We start from the raw sequence: 21,151 nt of genomic DNA on the forward strand, positions 1-21,151 counted from the left end.
ATGAAGTATTAGTAGGCTATGCAACTCACAGAATCACAGAACGTTAGGGATTGGAAGGGACCTCAAAAGATCATCCAGTCCAATCCCCCTGCCGGAGCAGGAACACCTAGATGACGTTACACAGGAAGGCGTCCAGGCGGGTTTTGAATGTCTCCAGAGAAGAAAAGTCCTTAGAATTAACATCCTTTGCAAGGCAAGAGGGAAATTTCATCAGGACAAGTTCCGGCAGTCTATGTATGTGCTCTGGGAACATAATTCCAAAATGCCCTCTAATCCCAAAGACACCGACTCATCTGGAAAGAAAACAGAAGCTCCCAGCTACCAAGTTCACGTTGTGTGGCATCCATCTTAAAGCAATCCCATGTGAAGAATTCATCCCCACAATCTGGCAAAACTTGAAGTGTCATAAAAAAATACATCTTTTCCCAGTGGTACCTGACAATTAGCCAACACTATCTGACAATCTGCTTTCATTACCAGTTCACCTCTCCTGCATATATCAATTCTCTTCAAAAGATCAGGGCTTTTTCTCCATAGTTTGAATTTTGGTTCAGTAGCAAAGCTTTCTGAAAGCAAAACTTAATTTCTGCCCATCTCCCTAATATCACCTTTTTAATTTGATTTATATTATTTATTATTATTACCACCACTATAAAGCCAGGTACACGCCAGAGAGTTTTAAAAACATTAGTATCATATACTTGAGTATCCAGGGCACACAAGGGGTCTTGAAGTTAACTCTCAAAACCACAATCTAATGGGATTTTATTTATAGACTAAAACAGAGCAGCTGGAAGAAAGTTGCAGATCTACTGCTTCTTCTGAACTAGCAGTGGCAAATTCAGTAGCTACATGGAGCAGTCTTCCTAGAAACAAACACACTTGTGTATGCTACTCAAATACAAAGAAAACACACCCTTCTAAACACTGCCTAAAGAACCGAGGTGGTATAAAAGATCCAGATTGTTCCACGTTAGAAAAGGTGAACCCAAAAAACCCCAGGGTTTTCCATATTTTTCTATCACAATAACCAGCAAGTTACAGCCTTCTTCAGGCCAATCCAATAGTATGAACACAACAGGTTCATAGCAGGTCCTGGAGGAAAACAGCAAACATGCAGGCATTTCACAGCAGAACACAAGATTTGTGTTATAGACTGAAAATCTTCCAAGGATGAAAGTCTGAAGGAATTCCTTAAATTGTATTCCACCTCAATATGCAGTGAAGCACAGATCAGGTACCTGCTGCCTGGAAACAAGAAAGCTTTTGAAGACACCACAAAAGTCTCAGTGAACAAACACTGTGCTGGTTTTCAAAACACGATAGGCTTAAACATTATTCCCAAGGAGACAGACACTACACGTACTACAACAGACTACAAATGATTTTGGACAACTTGGATAAGTCTAAGTTAGAAGGCAATTATTCTATCTTTTGCCATTAAACTCTGGCAAACCTGACTTTTAGTTTCTAGTATTACTATAGCTCTTCAAAACAGGTCATTGCCACAAAACCTCACCCAAAGTTTCTGGAATGTTTCTCCTTTCTCTTGTCACATCTGAAAGCCTAATTATCGTTCCTTCTTTCCGTTCAGTTTTGAAACGTAATCGTCCAGACTCTTCATCGTCATCCTCCTCTTCATCAGATTCTTCTTTTGTTTCTTCATGAAGTTCCAGAGATTCAATAGCTGCCTGAATCACAAAATACAGAGCACAAACTGAAACATCTACTTTCTTATCATCAGGGAGTGCCAAAAGACGAAGCATTCTTTAAAGGTCCCTTTGTACAAATTTTGCTGGCATTAAACATTATTCTCATATATAACTCAACGAACATTTAAAAGCTTGCTGTTTTTTTAAAAAATGTAAGGACATGACATATGTAATAAGTTATGTAGTAAAATCTATCGAGAAAACCCAATTTGCTGCAATCTTTAAGGGAATATGGAAACTCCTGTTTGAACCATCACCTGATCAGTAGCTACTTTTGCAGACAGTGACATTTTATCACTAAATTGACTAAGATGCAAAGCTGGGATACTACCAGATTCAAGTAATACAGACATTAAATTGTTAAATTTTTTTTCATTTGTTAACAACTATCAGTAGCATGTTGTTAAAAAAACAACCAAAAAGCAACACAACAAAAACCAGACAACCTTACATCTCAATTTTATTCCTCTAGGTATTTAAAACAGTACTTGTCTTTACTTTTTCTATTCCTTTAATATTTCCCAGTTTTAATTCAGCAACTGATAAAGAGAATGGCAAACAGGATTGGATAAAATTATAACATACTAGATTTGTACACTGGAATGCTACTCTCTTGTTCTCATTTACTTTCAGTTTTAACAGAAAACATATATTTAGATGAAACAATGTCCCAAATGAAAATGGATCTCTCTTCTTCGAATTATAAAAAAAAAGGGGGGGGGAAATCAATTCCTTTTCCTGTGCTGGCATGATAAAATTAATGTTCAGAATGTTACACAAGTTATATTTGATTTCTAGAGCTGAAAATTAGAAGTGTTCTAATACAGTATGATATTCCGTGAAATATTTCGTTACTGCGTATTTGGTTATTTCTTGTACAAGCCTACTTGCTCATTTCTTAGAGCCTGCACATGCATTTTAATTCTTTACAAAGCCACTAAATACATCATAACTGTTATGATATTTGAGGACAGTTAAAAGTGAGTGAAATATAACATCCAGAAACGGTTTAATCTTCTGACTATGCAGACTGGTACAGTAATTTATATGAAAAAGATACAGCAAGTGTGTCCGTCAGGTGGACAGATTCTAAGTCACAAATCAAGAAAGAATAGTGCAGGAAATCAGTCAGAATGGTACAGGAAATTTTACATTTCCTTATCCAAGAGCCCAACTTCATCTAATACCAAAAAGAATCATGGAAAGCAAGATCAGACAGGACCTGGCAGACAGCTTCTAGTTTTCCTCTATTTTAGCAGTTGGAGGCACGGAGGCAGTCAGAAATAGGCACGTAAAACACATCAACCTCGTGGGTTTCACAACTATGGGACATTCTTCTCTGACCATAACCTGATGGGGAGGAATGGGATCCATCTGTCAAGAAGGGGCAAGGGGATCTTTTTAAACTGAAGAACCTGGGGGATGGAGGTCAAAATGGCCACACTCAAACCACTACATCCAGCTGAGGAATAATCTTGGCCAATCAGAGCAAGAACAAAGGTTTCTCAGCTCCCTGCCAAGATGATACGCAGAAGCATTCTACCCTTCTAGGGCAACAGCTGTGTGCTGAACTCCTTCTCTAAAATGCCTGGATACCAACGCACACAGCATAGAGAATAAACAGGAGGAATTAAGAGATCTGGGTACAGTGGAAGGGTTATGATTTGACTGCAGTTATAGAGACATGATGGGATAGTTCACGTGACTGGAATGCTGCCAGGGATGGCTGCGTCCTTTTAGGAAAGACTGGACCACCAGACATGGTGGTAGAGTTGCTCTTTATGTGAGAAAGCAACTAGAATGTATCGAGCTCTTCCCAGGGGCAGATGAAGAGGGCATTGAGAGCCTGTGGGTAAGAATTATGGGGCAGGCTAATATGGCAGCCACTGTCATGGCTGTCTATTACAGGACCCCTGCTCATGAGGAAGTTGATGAGGTCTTCTACAGGCAGCTGAAAGTAGCGTCACAATCACAGGCTCTGGTTCTCGTCAGAGATTTCAATGACCCCGACATTTGCTAGGAAGTCTACACAGTCAAGCACACACAGTCCAGGAGGTTCCTGCAGTGCACTGATGATAACTTCTTGACACAGGTGGTGGGGGAGCCAACAAGGAGAGAAGTGCTGCTGGACCTTGTACTGATAAGCCTGTACCAGGCTGTACTCTGCCCTGATGAGGCCACATCTGCAATACTGCATCCAATTCTGGGCTCCCCAGTTCAAGAAGGTCAAGGAACAATTGGAGTTCGGCCACTAAGATGATGAGGGGACTGAAGCATCTCCCATATGAGGAAAGGCTGAGAGAGGTGATTCTGTTTAGCCTGGAGAAGAGGAGATTGAGGGGGGGAATCTCATTAATGCTCATAAGTATTTAAAGGGTGGGTGTCAAGAGGATGGGACCAGACTCTTCTTGGTTGTGCCCAGCAACAGGACAAGGGGCAATGGTCACAAACTGGAAGACAGGAGGTTCAACTTAAACATAAGGAAAAACTTCTTTACTGTGAGGATACCAGAGCACTGGACCAGGCTGCCTGGAGAGGTTGTGGAGTCTCCTTCTCTGCAGACATTCAAAACCTGCCTGGACGTGTTCCTGTGTGACCCGGTCTGGGTGATCCTGCTCTTGCAGGGGGGTTGGACTGGGTGATCTTTCGAGGTCCCTTCCAACCCCCTACTGTTCCGTGATACTTTAAAAGACAGCACACCATATGAGCTCAAGCTCTTAGATACTCTGCTTTAATGGGCTACTGATTGCAAGTTATTTTCATTTTAACATCTCATCTCAGAATGTGTTTTATCCATTCCAGGCAAACATTCAAGCACTAAATTTCCTGACCTCATAAAAATGCTTTAAAGATATAGCTAAGAGAATAGCCAAAGTTTACAAAAAAGCTTTAAGGCTTATATTTTAAAAAGCTATTTACTTTTATATAACAACTTTATCATATAAAAGAATGCGTCTAAAACAAAATACAAGACAGCAGGCAAAAAAAAAATCCTTGAAAAACAAAGAGATCCAGATCTCAAAAGCAAACCCAAACTGAGCAAAACTGGTCTGATTAACATATCCATGGATAAATCAAAGCACCTCTGAGGACACGCAGTTGAAACTCATGGAACAGAGGAGGGATGTTAGCAAGGTGGTTTAATAAAAACAAACAAAAACAAGAGAGAAAGACAGGGTTAGCATTTTACTTTCAGAAGAGAGACTCCCAAAAGAGAAAGGAGTAGCACTATCTCTTATCAAATCTGTGTTTCTAAATATCATAAAGACCATAATTTTACTGTCTCAATGCTAGTCCTTAAAAACTTTCCCTTCAGGATCAGGATTTGGAAGTCAGAACTGGAACGGCTGTTTTGCAAGATGTGCTCTCTCTCTACACTGAGCCTCCTGTTTTACTTTAAAGCATAAACTCCAGACACATTCACTGTCTTTGCCCATGCTCCTTAAAAGCTACGTTGGAATTCCAGTTTTTATTCATCAAAGACTGGTCTCAGTCATGTAATCTCATCTGCAAGTGCAAAACTTACTTGTAAAAAGCTCAGACTGCAGAATCAGGTCTAAAATGGTTGATGCAATCTGCTCTAAAGAAATCCTACAGAAAATACCTGTGGAAACACTGATGCCTTTTGATAATTATTAATTCTGGGAAAAAATATATCCATTCTAAAAAAAACAGCAAGTTGTAACAGACTACAAGACAACTACTTTCCTACGCAACAAAAAACCCCCACATTTCTCAAACTCTTCTAGACCAGCACTGTTCTACTTTTAGCCACTTATACCAATTCTGTAGTCTTCTGGGTCTAACTCAATTTATTCATCAGCATAATGTTTAATGCCACCTATTAACAAACAACAGCCATACAAGTGTCAAATACCAAAGGAAAAAAAAAAATCAAGGGAGCAATTGAAAAAGCAGGCACCAAGGAAAGGCAGTGCTTGAGAATGCTAACTGACCCATGTCCAAGCCTGATTACAGGTATTATTGAGGGATTTATATTAGTTGCGATGGAGACACAAACATGTCTGACAGCCAACCATATGTTCTCTACATATAGCTCCAGGAAAGGTTATCTGAGCTGTGTAGGAGCATACAACCTTTCCCCGCAATTTGTTCAAGAGTTGTAGCATGCAAGGCTTCTTTAGATCCTATTCTACAACTTCCAGCCTAACAGCATGAGTTGTGTTGACAAGATTAAAGTATATGAATGGATTCTATGTTTCAAAAAAAAAATTTATGCATGTAACAACAAGTGCAGACATAGAATTAATACTTACTAATACTAACAGGACTCTAATACTTGCTAATCATTAATAACTCTGCATATACATAAAACAGTCCTTGAACAGCCACTTGAGGTCATCGGACTGGACTAGCCAAGCCAGCCAAGGCTTCTTAGCAGCTCTTCTCAAAGGGAATTTAACATTTCCCATTATGACACCTTGCACAAAGCTACCAAACAGCTTTGCTGCCTCTTCCTTATGAAGAAAAATAATGTCTTTTCTTCTATCACAAGGTCAGAGTTTTCTGCCATCCTCACTAAATAACTATGCCATAAAACCCAGCCACGGACCAGAACTCCCCACGCTGGGTTATGATCTGCTGCAGAGAAAGACTGAGTGCTCCTGCCCCGAACGGTTTACCAGGCAGTTGCAGGACTGATAACAGACATAGCCCAAGGAAAGTAGGAGAAAACACTAGTCAGCATGATAAATGCTGATCTTAGCACAAGATCTTCCTAAACATGGGACTGTCAAGTGTTCTGGAGAGCTTTGTGTCAGGGATTGCTACGATGTACAAAACGGGTAAGCACCGTAGAGGTTAAACCAGATTTCTTCCACATGAGACATTACGAAGGTGAAGCAAAGAACTGTTATAAACTAGCTAAAAAATAAGCAGTAGAGGCCTCTACAAGAGGCTAACACTGAAGCAGCAGCAATTGCTCAATCCTAAGGGATCAAGAAATAACAGAGATCAGTTAAGATGACGTTACACCTATTCCAAGAGCACCTCCACTTCACAGACAACAAATGAGAATAAAAAACAAACCTAAGAGCTTCTAAATATGTTTGGGCTGAATACAGAAGGAACAACTCAAGAGACACATTGGCTTTTTTTTTTCCAAGTTCGTACTCAATCAAAAGAAAAGCAGTATGCAGCACTTCTTCAGGAAAAGTTTTCCTGATTAAAATCCTCATCATTTCTCATCAGCATAACCCAAGACATGGTTTAAATTTATGCAATGAGAAACCCCCTATCATAGACTTCACAGGTGATTAGTTCTAATATAAAACAGAAATTATGAATTCTAATTTCAGGTGGTTACATTTTTATGAACATTTCACAGAAATAATTAGTGATATTATTCCTCTAAAAATATTTAGGACATGGTAACTCATGTAACTGACTGTTTCACCACACCTGCTGGCTGCTGAGAGTTCTGGGTACTGGGATTTGCTTTGTGCCTTAGAAACGCAAAAATATATTCTGCAGCACTGCTACATTTTCCAAGGAAGCTACACAAAGAGTGCTATTTACTCCAAAACCAAGTTCTAAGCACTGTTTCAAATTAAATATCATGTGAATAAGAATGCCTTGAACATGATCTAGCCAAGGGGACAAACTTTTCCTGTCTCTTCCTCACACCTCCCACCTAAGTAACACTCTTAACAGGTCTCTCACTTCCCTTATTCACCAGTTTCCCCTCATCATGTTCCAGTTCCCCCCAGCCAGTCAGCTTCTCTGTTCTTTTACAAAATTCCTTCATGAAATATAAGAGGCTTTATTTGGTTTTAATGTTGAAACCACTTAAAAAATGACACTAGGAAACACTTTATCAGCTCGCTCTTAGTTACTCAGATGCCAAATTTCAATCAAGAAATAATGCTAATTATTTATACTGCATCTATTACAGTTCCAATCTTGTGTTTCATTTTCTATAGGGGAATCCCAACAACTACCTTGTTTACAAGCAGTGAACGTAGAGATTTAAGGAGGAGTGCTGTTATGTAACACTCAAATAAAGAACTATTCAGAGCTGGAGGCATGCATTCAACCATGTAAGAAATAACTGGATACCCTACAAAGGTTCTCTCTCTTGATGGTATTCTCATTTGGAGAGTGCAATTGTGAGCCCATTGACCAATGTAAATAAGCTACATATGAAGCAATAAAGGACTAAAAAGATGGTACAATTTTGGAAACAAGCAACCTGTGGCAATCTGCAAGCCAACAAAATAAAACTAGAATGTAGATTACCTGAATAAAGATGTGGAAAAAACATTCATGTTACACAATGAACAAATTATCTAGAAGCTCTATTAACGAAATCTATTAAAAACTTGTTTTAGTGTTATCTCTTAAATGAAAGGGAATTAGTTCTGAGTTGGATAAATTTAGACAACATGATTAGTACAGAATTCTCACAAGTTCATACTCTGAAAAGGGGGCAGTACTTCTTTTAAAGCAGTAAATTTGACAGCAAATCCCAGCTACATAGTTAATTTTACTCGATGTGCAGTGCTTTCATTGTCTCATACAGACCATGGCTGCAGATAGCACAAATGCATCAATCTACTTTTTAAACAGCAGAAGGAAAAAGTGAATATAATCCAGTGAATGAATAAACAGTGTTTAAGTGTTTCACAGTTCTTTAGAAGGGCAGATTTAATACTTGGGAAATAGGAAATTAACTACATTAAGGAGTACTTGGCATAAGATGTCATACTTGTAACTGTGGAGATTGAACAAAGTAGGTGGCCCCTTTCAATGGATCTCTCTTCCCCCAGCAAAGAATGTTTTTTTTATTATAATGAATTTGATACAACTAGAGTATCACAGCACACCCGTTTGTTGGAACTTCATAGAATAACGTTGCTGTGTCTTTGAGGAATTAATTTCCTGATGAGTTAAAGCTCCAAAAGGGAACACACTCTGACTACACTTCTCAGCAGGTAATCCATTCAATCCTATTTAATTAAGAAGTGGAATAAAAGTCATATTAATCAGATTCCTGTTGGGGAAAGGAAAAAAATCCCACATCAAGAACTTGCTTCAAATTAGTAACAGGTATGATACCACTGTTCCAGGCTGTAACCAGTGAATACATACTCGACAGTTTCTGGCATAAGCTTTCTTCTTGCAAAAGGAACTCATCCTTTTTCCTAATTACAAAATTACAATAACCTTCACAGAAATTTCAGTCCCAAAATAACTTATTTCAAAACAACAATCAATCTGACCTTTGCCTTTCTAACATACAGAACCTCACACCTGCTCAGACTCCTCCTCAAAGTGGGATACCCAAGAACATTACCTCACTCCCAACAGCAGCAAGTTATCCATCTGGAAAGTGAGGTACCGTAGCTATTGGAGATGTAACAGACAGCATGCAGTATTACTATCATTCTCCAATCCAAAAGGGCCCCTGAAGTTCCTAATGTTGAAGTTAACATTAAATATGGGCATTTTGAGCTTTCCCTTATGATTTTCATCCCAAAGGGCAGAGAGGATGTGATGTATCAGACAATACTTGAGCTATCACAATTCATCTCATACAAAGAGTAATACCACCAATAATTCAACACTGGCAAAGTTGCATCAGTTCTTACTCAGCATTATGGACAATTCTACAAATTCAAATTCTGATACAACTAGTTATTTTAAGTTTCTGTTAAATTCACAACATACCTCTTCTGATTCATTTGTCATTGCCTGGGATTCTTCCAGCTCCTCATCAGCTGGATATTCTTCTTGTTCTTCCATCGCTTGCTCATTATATGATTGCATGTAATCTTCATCCTAAGGCAGTAACACAAGAAGGTGAAAAGACATAAGCCAACTTTACAGAATTGCAAACCTGTTAAGAAATGAGGTCTGTATGCACTGTTACTGTTTCCAAACTGTAAGAGAAGTATTGTATCTAGCAGAACTGTCAATTAGCAGGGCTTTTAACTAGACAATAATGTCAATATTATCAAAAAACATAATCAAAACAGTTTTCATTCAGATCCTAGCAATGTTGTTATAAAGATCCCATCAACTACTGTTTGCCTTATCCACTTCTGTAGTTCTACATCAGATGACAAATTTGTGAAGCAAACACTGCAATACTTTCTCACCAGAGGAAATACACTTCTGTAGCATATATACATTAACATGAGATTTGACTCCATCAAAATATAACCATTCTTAAAACATTCTGCAAGTGTTTACATATGAACAGGTCCAATTCTGAACAATTATGAACATAAAATGAGAGCAAAATCTTTCCTAAGTCTGCATGTATTTTAAAACACCTTACTGTCCACATACAATTTTAATTAAGATTAAACCATTTCACTAGCAATTAAAGCCAGAACATGTTCTGTAATACACTGCTTAAATTATATTGAATTATGCAGGCGACATTTTCTGAACTAACCTCCAATCTCTTTATTCAGGTTTAGACAGTTCTCAGTTACAAAAAGGATGAACGAGCAGGACATCAATCACTTTGGGATATTAGCACCTTAAAGATGTCTTTAGCAGGTCAATAATCTTTTCACCTTCGAAGGACTTTATCAGATCTTGTCTAAAGCCTGGATAAAAGCTTTTGCATTAAGTACTTCTAACAATTGGCAGTGTATCTCCACCACACAAAGCTGTTTTCTTCCTTAAGGATACAATCCTCAAGGTCATGATTCTCAACTGCCTTCCAGCATGACAAAGGAGCATTACCTACCGCCAAACAAGCTGTCAACATAAACTTTGTCACAGCCTAGATAAAGAAACTGGCAGACAGTGATAATAGGTCTAATTTCCCCTCCTCCCTAGGGAGGTAAACAGATTTCAAATCAGTCTAAAACCCTATGCATGTGAAGCAATGTTATCTTTGAAGATACAATAGAAAGAAACTCACTGGAAATTCATCTAGGGGTTCATTGATTTCAAGGTCTAGCACTTCATCTTCTTCTCCAGGCTCTTCCCCATAGTCTATTTGGTCTTCTGTCAGTTCATGATCATTGCCTTCATAATGTCCTTCCTCTGCATACTCTGAAGCATACACTTCAGGTGCTTCAGATTTGCCATAAACAATTTCATCATCTCCTTGGTCATACTCAGACTCATGTTCTATTGATGGATCGTTAATGGTCTCTGAGAGATCGTATGGTGTAAGCATGCCAGATGTAGCATTGAGGCTGACTGTGACACCTTGAGAACTATGGCACAAGGGAGGAAAAAAAAAATAAAAATCAGAGGTTGAAGCAATAACAGTCAACAACTCGAAGATTTAACAAAACAAAGCCAACAAATACAAATTCTCTAAGTTGGTGGACAAAATTATACCTCACACATTATTTGACTCCATGCCATATTCTCATAATGCATACTGTACTGCAGCTTATCACCAGCTGCAGGCTATTTGACCAGGGGAATCAAACCAACCAGATGGTTAGCAGGTCAAACTGGCAAAAGTCCTGCTTGCTAACCAAAGCAGACTGGATTCAATTTTAAACTCCAAGATTTAACAAAAAATAAACAAAATTACTATAACTGCATCTGTTTTCCCAATCTTTCAGAATTCGCTAGTAAATTACATTTTATTCAATGTGCTATTATTGTTCCTTCTTGATTATCTCAAACTTACATTTTTATGACAGATTCAATGTTCTACTTAAAATAATGCAAAATATATAGTCAAGCACTGTCAGCTAAATGCCTAAGACTTAGTCTAACTTAGTAACAGCACTGGCACAGACTCTGGAAAAAAAAATCAATAGAAAAGCTGGCAAGTTTATAATTTGGAGGAAAAGCAAAACTCAGAATTTATGGTTTACAACAGCCAGTGTCATCAACACATAAAACAGCAACTAACCAACTGCAGATTAGTTAAAAAAGAACAGAGAAAGCTCTTCTTGATTTGAGGGCTTAAGATACAAGGAAAACAAAGATATATTATTTTAAAATTACATTCCTATTATTCACTATTTTCCTAAGTTTGGGGGAATGAGATGCAAGCAGCTTTGAGCTGTCTGCATCTATAAGACGGAGAAGATTTAACAAGAAAATGAAGACGTTATGTAGGATTATCATTATCCACCCAACTAGAGAGGCATAAATGAGTTTGAATGGAAATACAGGGAGAGGGAAAAGGAGGGGAGCAAGGCTCTCACTCCGGCAATAAAGCTGCTAAAAATGCAAGACTTGTATACAGAAATCTGCTTGCACTGAGCTGTATTCTCATGCCTTAGATACTTTCTCATCACTCATGCAGTCACACAGCCACCCCTGCTGCCCAGGGCTCGCATGGAGGAAATTCAGAGAAGAAACAGAAAGAATTGTAACTGGGATTCCCTATTTTGAAGGGAACAGGCCAACGCTCACTCCTGCAGGAAGGAAAACAGCAACCAACAGAGACTGATGGTTTGAGGTATTTCATGATACCCTCATCAATCCAACACAGGAACAGGACTCCTTATCCTAATTTCAGCCAAGGATAGAAAGGAGATCTCAGAGCAACATATATAAAAGTTATACATTTATATATATTCATATCCCTTCAGGTGACATGCCTGTGTAGCATGGAACAAGTGAAGGAAAAGCTGGCAAAACACACAGGCCATTAAAAGCAGCAACAGTGCTGCATCACGTCTGTACCACAAACATCTTCCTTCCCCCTTCAGTCCAGCTTGAAAAGGAAAAATGTCACTAATTTTGACTAGTAATGCCCATAATTCAGTTGTGGAGCTGTATCACCACAGAGTATTCACAGGGCAGGATCCTCAGTGAGCTCCCATGGAAGCACCTGCTCAAGCCTTTAAAACTTGTACAGATTTTTCTGCTATGTACGCAAATATTTAAGTCACAAATCAAGCCTTAAAATGATGAAGCTCCCCTCATCGGGACTGTAGGAGTAAGGATATATTTTTAAAAGAAAGATGGCAGAAAAACAAGAGCTCTGTAAGTACTTACAAATAATTCTAAATGACAGTTTCTTCTTTATAAGCTTTTTTTAAATAGAGTTGAGTTAAATTTATTACATTCAAATAAACAAAAAATCATTTTACTGAAATGTTACAATGCTACTGAACACATTATATATCATCAAGTAGCCAGCTAGGTAAAAAGCAAAACTATTTTAAGTATGTACCAATAACTTCAGTTTAGCAGTTACTAATTATCAGTAGCAGTAGTCATTAATAGCTTTGAGTTATCCAAACTACAGGATTAAAAAAAAGATACCGAAATTCTTGTTCCTCTTCATTGTCACTTTGCAGAAGGTCATCATTCAGCTCTTCATCTGACAAGTCCGACTGATTCTAGGTTTCAGAAAAAGTCAATCATGACCATAAAAAAAAAAAGAGAGAAACTTTTAACTAGGTACTGAAACTACTGAAACTTCTGAATGCACGGTATTTTTTATGAAGAACATACCCCAGACTAAGACCGTATCTCCAATGAAATTACCTAATTCAATGAGAAAAAAATATGCTACAGAAGACAACAAATCTAAAAATAAATGTTGAATGGTTTTACAGAAACTGACAAAACTCAGATTTGCCTAGCAACTAACACCTTTCACTGACATATTCCCAAATATAGCCCAAGATGACAACACACTTAAGAAGTGGAAAGGAAGGAAAGGAAGGTCAGCTTTAGTACACTGTCTCATGACCATTAGATAATTCAAGAAAATCCACTATGTTACTGCAGTTTCTAGAAAGCAGAGATACTAAAACTTTAAAAACTATTTCCTAAATGAATTCATTCAGCAGAAAAAGTAAAGGAAGAGGTGACAAGGCTGTTCTGATTTCCCAAACAGAAGCTCTGTCTTCACCCAGATATCTGACAAACCCAAACATATATTTAATTATTTTCATAGAGTTCAATTTTGGAAACAGGTATCAGAGCGAGGAGTCTATAGGAGACATGGAGGGACTAGTTTATGTTCTCCAATGCTGGCTGCTCCCATATTCTTCCCTCACTACAGAAGGGAAAATCCTCTGCCTACTCATCAAAGTAGGAGTGGACTGTGTGCAGTGAGTGGATCTGTAAGACACCACTGATTGCTTTTTTTATTTACTCTCTGGTAAATACTGCTGGTATTTTGATGAGTAACTTTTAATAGCCAGGAAACCGGCAGTTGAAGTGGATAACCCAGAATGCTAATCAGCACTCATGAGGCCTAATTCTTTTAGTGTTTTGGGGGTTTTTTTAATTGTTAAGTCAATATGAGCTATAGAGAAACTGATTTTGAGAACATTCTCCTTTTTGAACCATGTGATATGAGAATAAATACTATTTCAGAAAAAAGTATTTTTCTAAAAGTTGTATTTTAAAAAGCCATACTTGGAGATAATTCACAAAATGAAACAGAACTCTGGGTGCAGAGCACTCTGGCAACAACGCAGATCTCAGGTACCTGTGGCTGTCTGGCTTTGGGGAAGTGCCTCTACAATACATAAAAGGCTATACTAGACCACTGAAGTGGGCAAGTTGAACAGCATTAACATTTTTATATCTGTAACAACTCGCTCTAATGCACATCTCTTACCTTTTTGCCGGTTAGCAAATCCTCTCCAAGCAAGTCATCATCAAGTTCACTGAAAAACATTAACAAATTTAAGAAGTTGAACCACAGAAAACAGAAACAAGCATCGTATTGGGTATACGCCTTAAAAATCTAACTTGAGAATTGTCACCGAGTCTGCACAAAGCTTTCCTTCAGCAAAGCATTCAGCAAATTGAAAAAGGAGTTATATATCTTTTAAATGAAACAACAGAGCATACATATTGAGCAAGACCATTGTTGCACGGTCATTTCATTTTCATATGCTCTCCTTTCCATATCCCTCCAACTATAACAAAGCACATTAAACCAGACAAAGCACAGGTCTCCACTCCAGATCCTTCACTTTCAGCCATCTGGGCATACTGCCCAAACTACTGTTTCCCACCTTGCCAGGGAAGAAGTGAGACAGTAATGTCCTCTGGGCAAGACTCAGTCTACAGGTCACCACATGGCCCAAGATGCACTTGAGCAAGGAGGCACTGGGAGGCCAGCTGGCCTAGGAGCCACTTGGGCATACATCTTTCATAAATACTTTATTTCCTCCTCCTCAAGATGAAGGTAAGGTCAAACAGACATTTGTAAGATAACAAAATCAAATGCATGTTTCACAATTTTTATAAGTGTGGCTAAGAATTCAGGAAGCATAGAAATACCTGGCTTACAAAACTTCTGCCATCACATAGCATCTGTCCCTTAAAAAGGATGCAACACAAAGAACTACAGTTCAGATTAAGCAGCTGTCCTAAAGCTTAACTAATCTCATTCTTCCTTCAGTGAAAGAATTATCTAGTGACAGGAATAAACAGATTCTACCTTCTATGATAAGCATGTACTAGTGACAAATGCCTGTATTAGAACATGCATGTCTTAAAACTAAAATGAGATGCCGATGGTTAGAAATATGAGCTGTAATTCAAGAATGAGACTATTTCTACCTATACACCTTGAAAAAAAAACCCACACAAAAACAGCAACAGCAGCAGCAGCAGCAACAACAAAACTACAACTCCATGCCTTAGATACTACATAAAAAATAAATTACCCAAAGTGAGAATGGGCTATATGAAAACAGAAGCAATATGTACAAGAGCTCCTTAGGACTACATAGGAAGTCTTGGAAAATGGGGAGGCAATCCCAAGACATAAATCAGTGCTACGAGTTGTTTTTGCAGATGGACACTTCTCTCTGAGCTGGTTACTGTACAAATAATGGGGGGGGGAATAAAAATCTTGTGGGCTAGAAGAGAACAGACAATATTCCAAATCAGCCCTAAATAGGACGTTATCATCAGTACACAGTATTTGTCCATAGTTACTGATGTCAAACAGTTCCAGGAATGACTGAACATTAACAAATAGCAATTGTTTTGTGCTCGCTGCAATACTAAACAAAAATTAGGACATAAGACATATCATACATTCCAGAGAGCAAACTGATTAGAATTTAAGCCTTTATTTCAGAGACAGAAAACTCTACATAACAGAAATGGTTAAAAAATTTAGAGCCAGAACTGAAATAGGAAAAAGTCACTAATCTCTTCAGCTGCCAGAAATCTGACAAATGCACCTAAAGGTTTGAAAATATTTCCCAGTACTATGGTCCACCACTGACAGCTTTTAATAGAAGTGCGCTAGAGAAATTCCAAAAGGTGGCAAGAGTATTTATTACAGCAGCATTCAAAGATGAAAAGCAAGTTCAGACAGTAAGAAATTAAGATCAAAAAGGAATGGAAAAAAAAAAGCAAAAGATTCAATTAATTATCTAAACATAGGGCTATTCAACGTATTACTAAAAACATCATTGACACGTTTTTTTTTTTAAAAAAAGATTAAGCATTTGGACAATAGAAATAATTGCATACATATTCTAGATCTTTTTTAAAAGCTTTGGCTTATTACTTGACAGTCAAAATAAGTTAGTACTGGCACACAAATGAAACTCAACAAAAGTGTTTCACAAAATAGCCCTCAAAACCTATTAAAATATTCAACGTTATTCAATACTTTAATTGATAAATTAAGAGAAAAATCACCATTGGTAACTTTTTGAATAAACAAAGTAACAGTGAAAAGACTGCACAGTAAAGTGGACCTGTCCTGAGCTTCTTTTAAAATAGCCAAATGTGTTATCAATCAGAAAGAAGAGGGACCAGAATTACCAGATCTGACTACTTAAAAAAGACAAAAAAAATCACCAGATACTAAAAGATCTTAAGCTGAGAAAAGCAAACAAAAAGGAACAGTGGCATTCTGATATCATGAAAGCCACATAAAATAAATTCAATTGGAATAAAAGTACACGTCTCATAGTTCCAAAGGCAACTCACCCTCACTATCAAGGCACAAAGGTCTTTCCAAAACCACAATTCTAGGAAATCAGGGTTAAAATAATCTAAGAGTTCACTGCTCTCACAAGAGACAGAGCCATTTCCTTCCCTTCCTCAACTCAACATTCCCCTCACTGAATAAATTCAGCTCACCAAATGAGAAAGATAAAATATTATTTAAAAAGACAGACAAGAAAAAGTGTGACATTTTCTTCCAGTGTAGAAATGAATAATCTCAGAGAAGGGTCAGAACAAGAGAATTTCAGCAAAAGTCAACTACTAAATCAGCCCTGTCATCTCACAGGATAGCACCAGAACTGCATGTTTTTCCCAAACCCAAGCTTTGGGCTACTCAGAGATAAATGTATAAAACAACAGCCCATGATAAAGACATTAGACTGGCCCTTTCTGGCCTCAATTTCATGTGCATGCCCCATTAAACATGAGCAGTAGCAAGGACACAAGTGTTTCAGGAAAAGAATTTGTAAAAAATGTAATGGAAAAAATTCTCCAAGAACAATGTTACATTTGTACTGCCAAATAACAGGGGCTTTCCAACTCTCAGTTCTCACCCTCCAGTATTTGAGAAAGTAGAGATCTGGAAATTCAAAATTATTTTAATGACAAGGGGACATGACTCAGTTAAGTAGCAACACAGTAAGAGATGATGGTTGATCAAAATGTATGACTAAGAGAACCTAATCCCTTTCCACCTCCCCCACAAAAACGTGATTTAGGTTGCAAAACTAAGCATGAAGAATTAAGAAAACCAAACAAGTCTGTGTTCATTCAGCCTTTTGTCCATCTTCAAGAAACTATGTCCTGTACTAAATGAGGCCAGTGGTTTAAAAAAAATCAAGCAATTACATCTGTAATTACATTTGTAATTGCCCAGACACCCACAGAACTTAACACTTCCAAAGACAGCGTGATGATCTAAAAACGATTAATAATAACTTTTTTAAATCCAACACATGCAAATAATATTCTAGTAGATACAGGTAATTTTATTTTTCTGAAATTATCAACAAGATGAAACTCTAGAATATCCAGCACTGCACCTGAAACCACTTCCCTTACAATTTCACTAAAGAATAAACAATATGACTTTTAATCATCTCTCTTAAATTACATGCAGCTAATAATACACACAAACAAAAACTTCTTTCTAAACCTGAATTCTTTTGTGAATTCTTTTCTCAGCTTAGTGGAGATACACTGTAACCTTTCTCAAGTCCTATAAAAATAGTTTTATTGCAATAAACTTACAGTTTTTGATACAACAGCTGTTTGACTCTTCCAAATTTTCTGAAGCCATAAGAGTGGGACAGCTAAAAACAAACGTGACCAGCCAGCATCTAAGAATCTACTTATTCATGTCATGAAGTCAGCAAAGGCAAAAAGTTCAGAATATAATCTAAATCAAAGCATTTTGCCTCTAATACTGGCTTCAGTATTTCTGAATACCCAGAGCTGGGCCTGGGAGGCAGCACAGTACAGTGACCCAACCTGAACAAGTTATTTCAATTACATTATCAAACCAGATCAGCTCCTCAATGCAGTTCACCATCCAATCCACAAAGAGGTCTGCTGGCATGACAGAGTAGACACCTTACCCTGTACACTGAAGCTACTGTCCAAATTCCTCTTACCTCCTAGAGCAATGAACACTACTCACTTAACCTAGCAGAAAAGCACAGAAGAGGAAACTAATCCTTCAGGAATGATGATAAATGTGGAGCAGCTGATTCACTCCAAGGGCTCAGCTCAGTGGAAAACTACTTAGGGTAAAATTTGTTTACTACAACCATTTGAAAGATTATTACAAAAGATAAGAATCTATTTGGAATAGCTGTTTTTTCTCCTTTCTGCAGTGAAAATCACTGGCAAAGTCTGAACATGTCTCTCTGTTACTAAAAAAGAATAACAAAAAAGGCAACCCCACAAAAAGTGAAATATTTTCTCCTAGAAAGAATGGATAAATCCAGCCATCAGCTCAATTCAAGTCTTTCCCAGCTAGAGTGCCTTCACATAAAAGAACATGCTCTTACTCTCCCCCAAATTAACCAACTTCATAAATATTTCTCTATCTTTACAACAATATTTTTCACTAGAAGCCCATACCTAAGCTCCATTACTCTCCTCCAATGTAAAGCTGACAGGACTGATAGGACTTTGAGGATAAGAATTTAAACATCTAGTTAGGAAAAAAAAACCGCCTTAAATTGGACAAATTCAGGCACTAGCAAAAACCTAACTACTTAAACCAATGAGATCTACTAAATATTTAAAAGTAAAACCAGGACATTAACTGCAAGTTAATTACACACCACAAATACTTTGTCTTTATCCAATTGTAAATGGTATCTCTTCACAGTGCTCTCTATATTCCTCAAGGCAAGTACATGTTTGGCACAGTTTACCTTCAGCTGACATATGCATAACAACCAACATCTTCATTAGTATCTAAAGATGCGCTACTCTAAATGTCAGAATACAAAATGCCAGAACAGGAAAACAGAGCAATGTAATTCAGCATACAGAATATTTTCATGTTCAGTTTCTACCTACCTGTCCCAGTCGTCATCTCCAGCTCTTCTTCTCCAAGACCTTTCTGCACCAGGCTTATCAAACTGATCAAAGTCATCATCTGTAAAGAAGGTGACTACATTAATTCTTACTGAAATGAAAGGTTTCTAAAGCAACACATAGGCGGGATTTGGGGTGTGTGCGTGTGTTATTTTTTAGAAGACACAAAAATAACTTTTTCTACTTTCTATTTTAACATGAGGAAAACAGATAAATACCAACATGCTTCAGTAATACAAAATATTATGTACTACATAGCTTTCCTTCTTCTCACTACTGAGGTAAGGATGACTCAAAGAAAACAGAGAGCATGAGAGAAATCACTGGAAAACACTGCCAATGAAGGTCATCCCAGAAACAGGAGCTCCCCAGAAATGTGTGAAACTAAGCTACAATGGAGGCAAAGCGAACAACACTTGCTAGATCTCTGCTGGCTTTGGGGGCCACAAGCTCATCTACACACACTGAAGCAGCAAAGGCACTTTGAAAACAGAAGTAAACCTCAGGTCAGCACAAGGCAGGATGGTACCAGCAACCCAAAACAGAAGAGTGAAGTCAGGGGTAATACACCATCAAGTACCTCTAAGGGGGCACCAGGAAGACTAGAAGTCATTGAAGAAGGTTACACTGAGTACCTAAGCATGAACATGTCTTTCAAGATAAGCCTAGTGCTCCACATGTTTCTCTCAACAAGTACCCTCACGTTAGCCTATCAAATCACAAATCACTCTTGTGCAGCTTAGTTTGCAAATGACAATTTTGCTACTTAAAAAAACCCTAAAACTTCCATTTATCTGCAAAAGCAATGGAAAGTTCATCTGCTCTGTTCAGACACTCAGACGTCCAGTCATCAGTCAACTAGAAGCACGTACCTTCAGAAACTCAGCCCTCACTCCCATCCTGTGGCTACAGCTCAACAAAGAATGCACACTTTGGTTTAGTGCTTTTTGTCACCAAAATCAGGAATAAAAAAACCTCTTAACACCAAGGTAGCATTAAGAAGCAGGCATCCTTTATTCGATGTCAGGTGCATAGGCATTCAATCTATCCATACACGCAAAACTAATGTCCCTTTTCTTGGCATATTTATACACAAAAGTTTTAGGATTACATAATCTAAATCGCAGTGATTGGTAGCAGTTTAAATATAATTAACATACACTTAAATACCTGCTGAATCATTCTTAGATCAAACTGCACTTGCATACAAGGGGTCTTTTGGTGCTCTGGTGGTCCCTAGTAGTTCTGAAGAGGCACTTAATGTCCTTTCCTTGAACTCCAGGTCTCTCCTATATATGGTCTTTCCTGAGACCTTAACTCTTATTTGTAGATTCCTCAGATCCCTTACCTTGGTCTCAACCAATGTTTTGCAGGTTTATCTATAGTCCTTCAGAAAGTACTAAGATGTAGCAGGGCACTGGCAGGCAGCAGTCACAGTTACAAAAATCATGTCCTCGAGTGCATTCTTGTTTGAGGCCCCTTATAACATTTTCACACACTTTAATAACTTTTGTTAAGGGTCAAACAAATAGGAAAATAAAAGTTATGCTCAACACATCAGGACACTGGCTGCGGTTTAATGGTCTGCAAAATACAGGAGGTTGTGCAATCCAATCCTTGAAGTCTGAACTGGTGAACAATAAGATGTCATAAACCCAGCCATTCTCCTGACCTTGTTTGCACTCAACTCTTAAACCAAGTACAATGTCAAAGATCAACCTTTTTTTGTGTTTGCTTGTTTGGTTTTGTTTGTTTGGTTGTTTGTTTTTTTAAAAGAACCTTCAAAACCAAATTTGTCTTCAGCTATTTAAACTGAATCCAGTATCCTTTAGTGAATATTCTCCACATGCAATGGCAAATCTACTAGTTTCTTACTTCATATAATCAAAATACAAGTGTTAGCAACCAACAGAAATTCAAAAGGAGGTTAAGAACATTAAAAGTGAAAATTCAGTTCTTGCAATGTCACC

The 21,151-nt window shown here is 37.8% G+C and overlaps 1 protein-coding gene across 1 annotated transcript; it reads right to left on the reverse strand.

The window, feature by feature from the left end:
- Positions 1 to 1,519: 1,519 nt before the first annotated feature.
- On the reverse strand, positions 1,520 to 19,242 carry LOC104533586 (RNA-binding protein 33-like; the record flags this gene model as incomplete). The annotated part of the gene is made up of 6 exons (XM_010189189.1): positions 1,520 to 1,691; positions 9,402 to 9,512; positions 10,612 to 10,912; positions 12,936 to 13,012; positions 14,248 to 14,296; positions 19,164 to 19,242. Coding segments are annotated over 6 exons (789 nt in total), but the record flags the coding sequence as incomplete, so codon positions are not given.
- Positions 19,243 to 21,151: the final 1,909 nt, after the last annotated feature.

Source organism: Mesitornis unicolor, unplaced genomic scaffold (genome assembly GCF_000695765.1).
Source record: "Mesitornis unicolor isolate BGI_N332 unplaced genomic scaffold, ASM69576v1 scaffold17807, whole genome shotgun sequence".
In the NCBI taxonomy this organism is placed as follows: Eukaryota; Metazoa; Chordata; class Aves; order Mesitornithiformes; family Mesitornithidae; genus Mesitornis; species Mesitornis unicolor.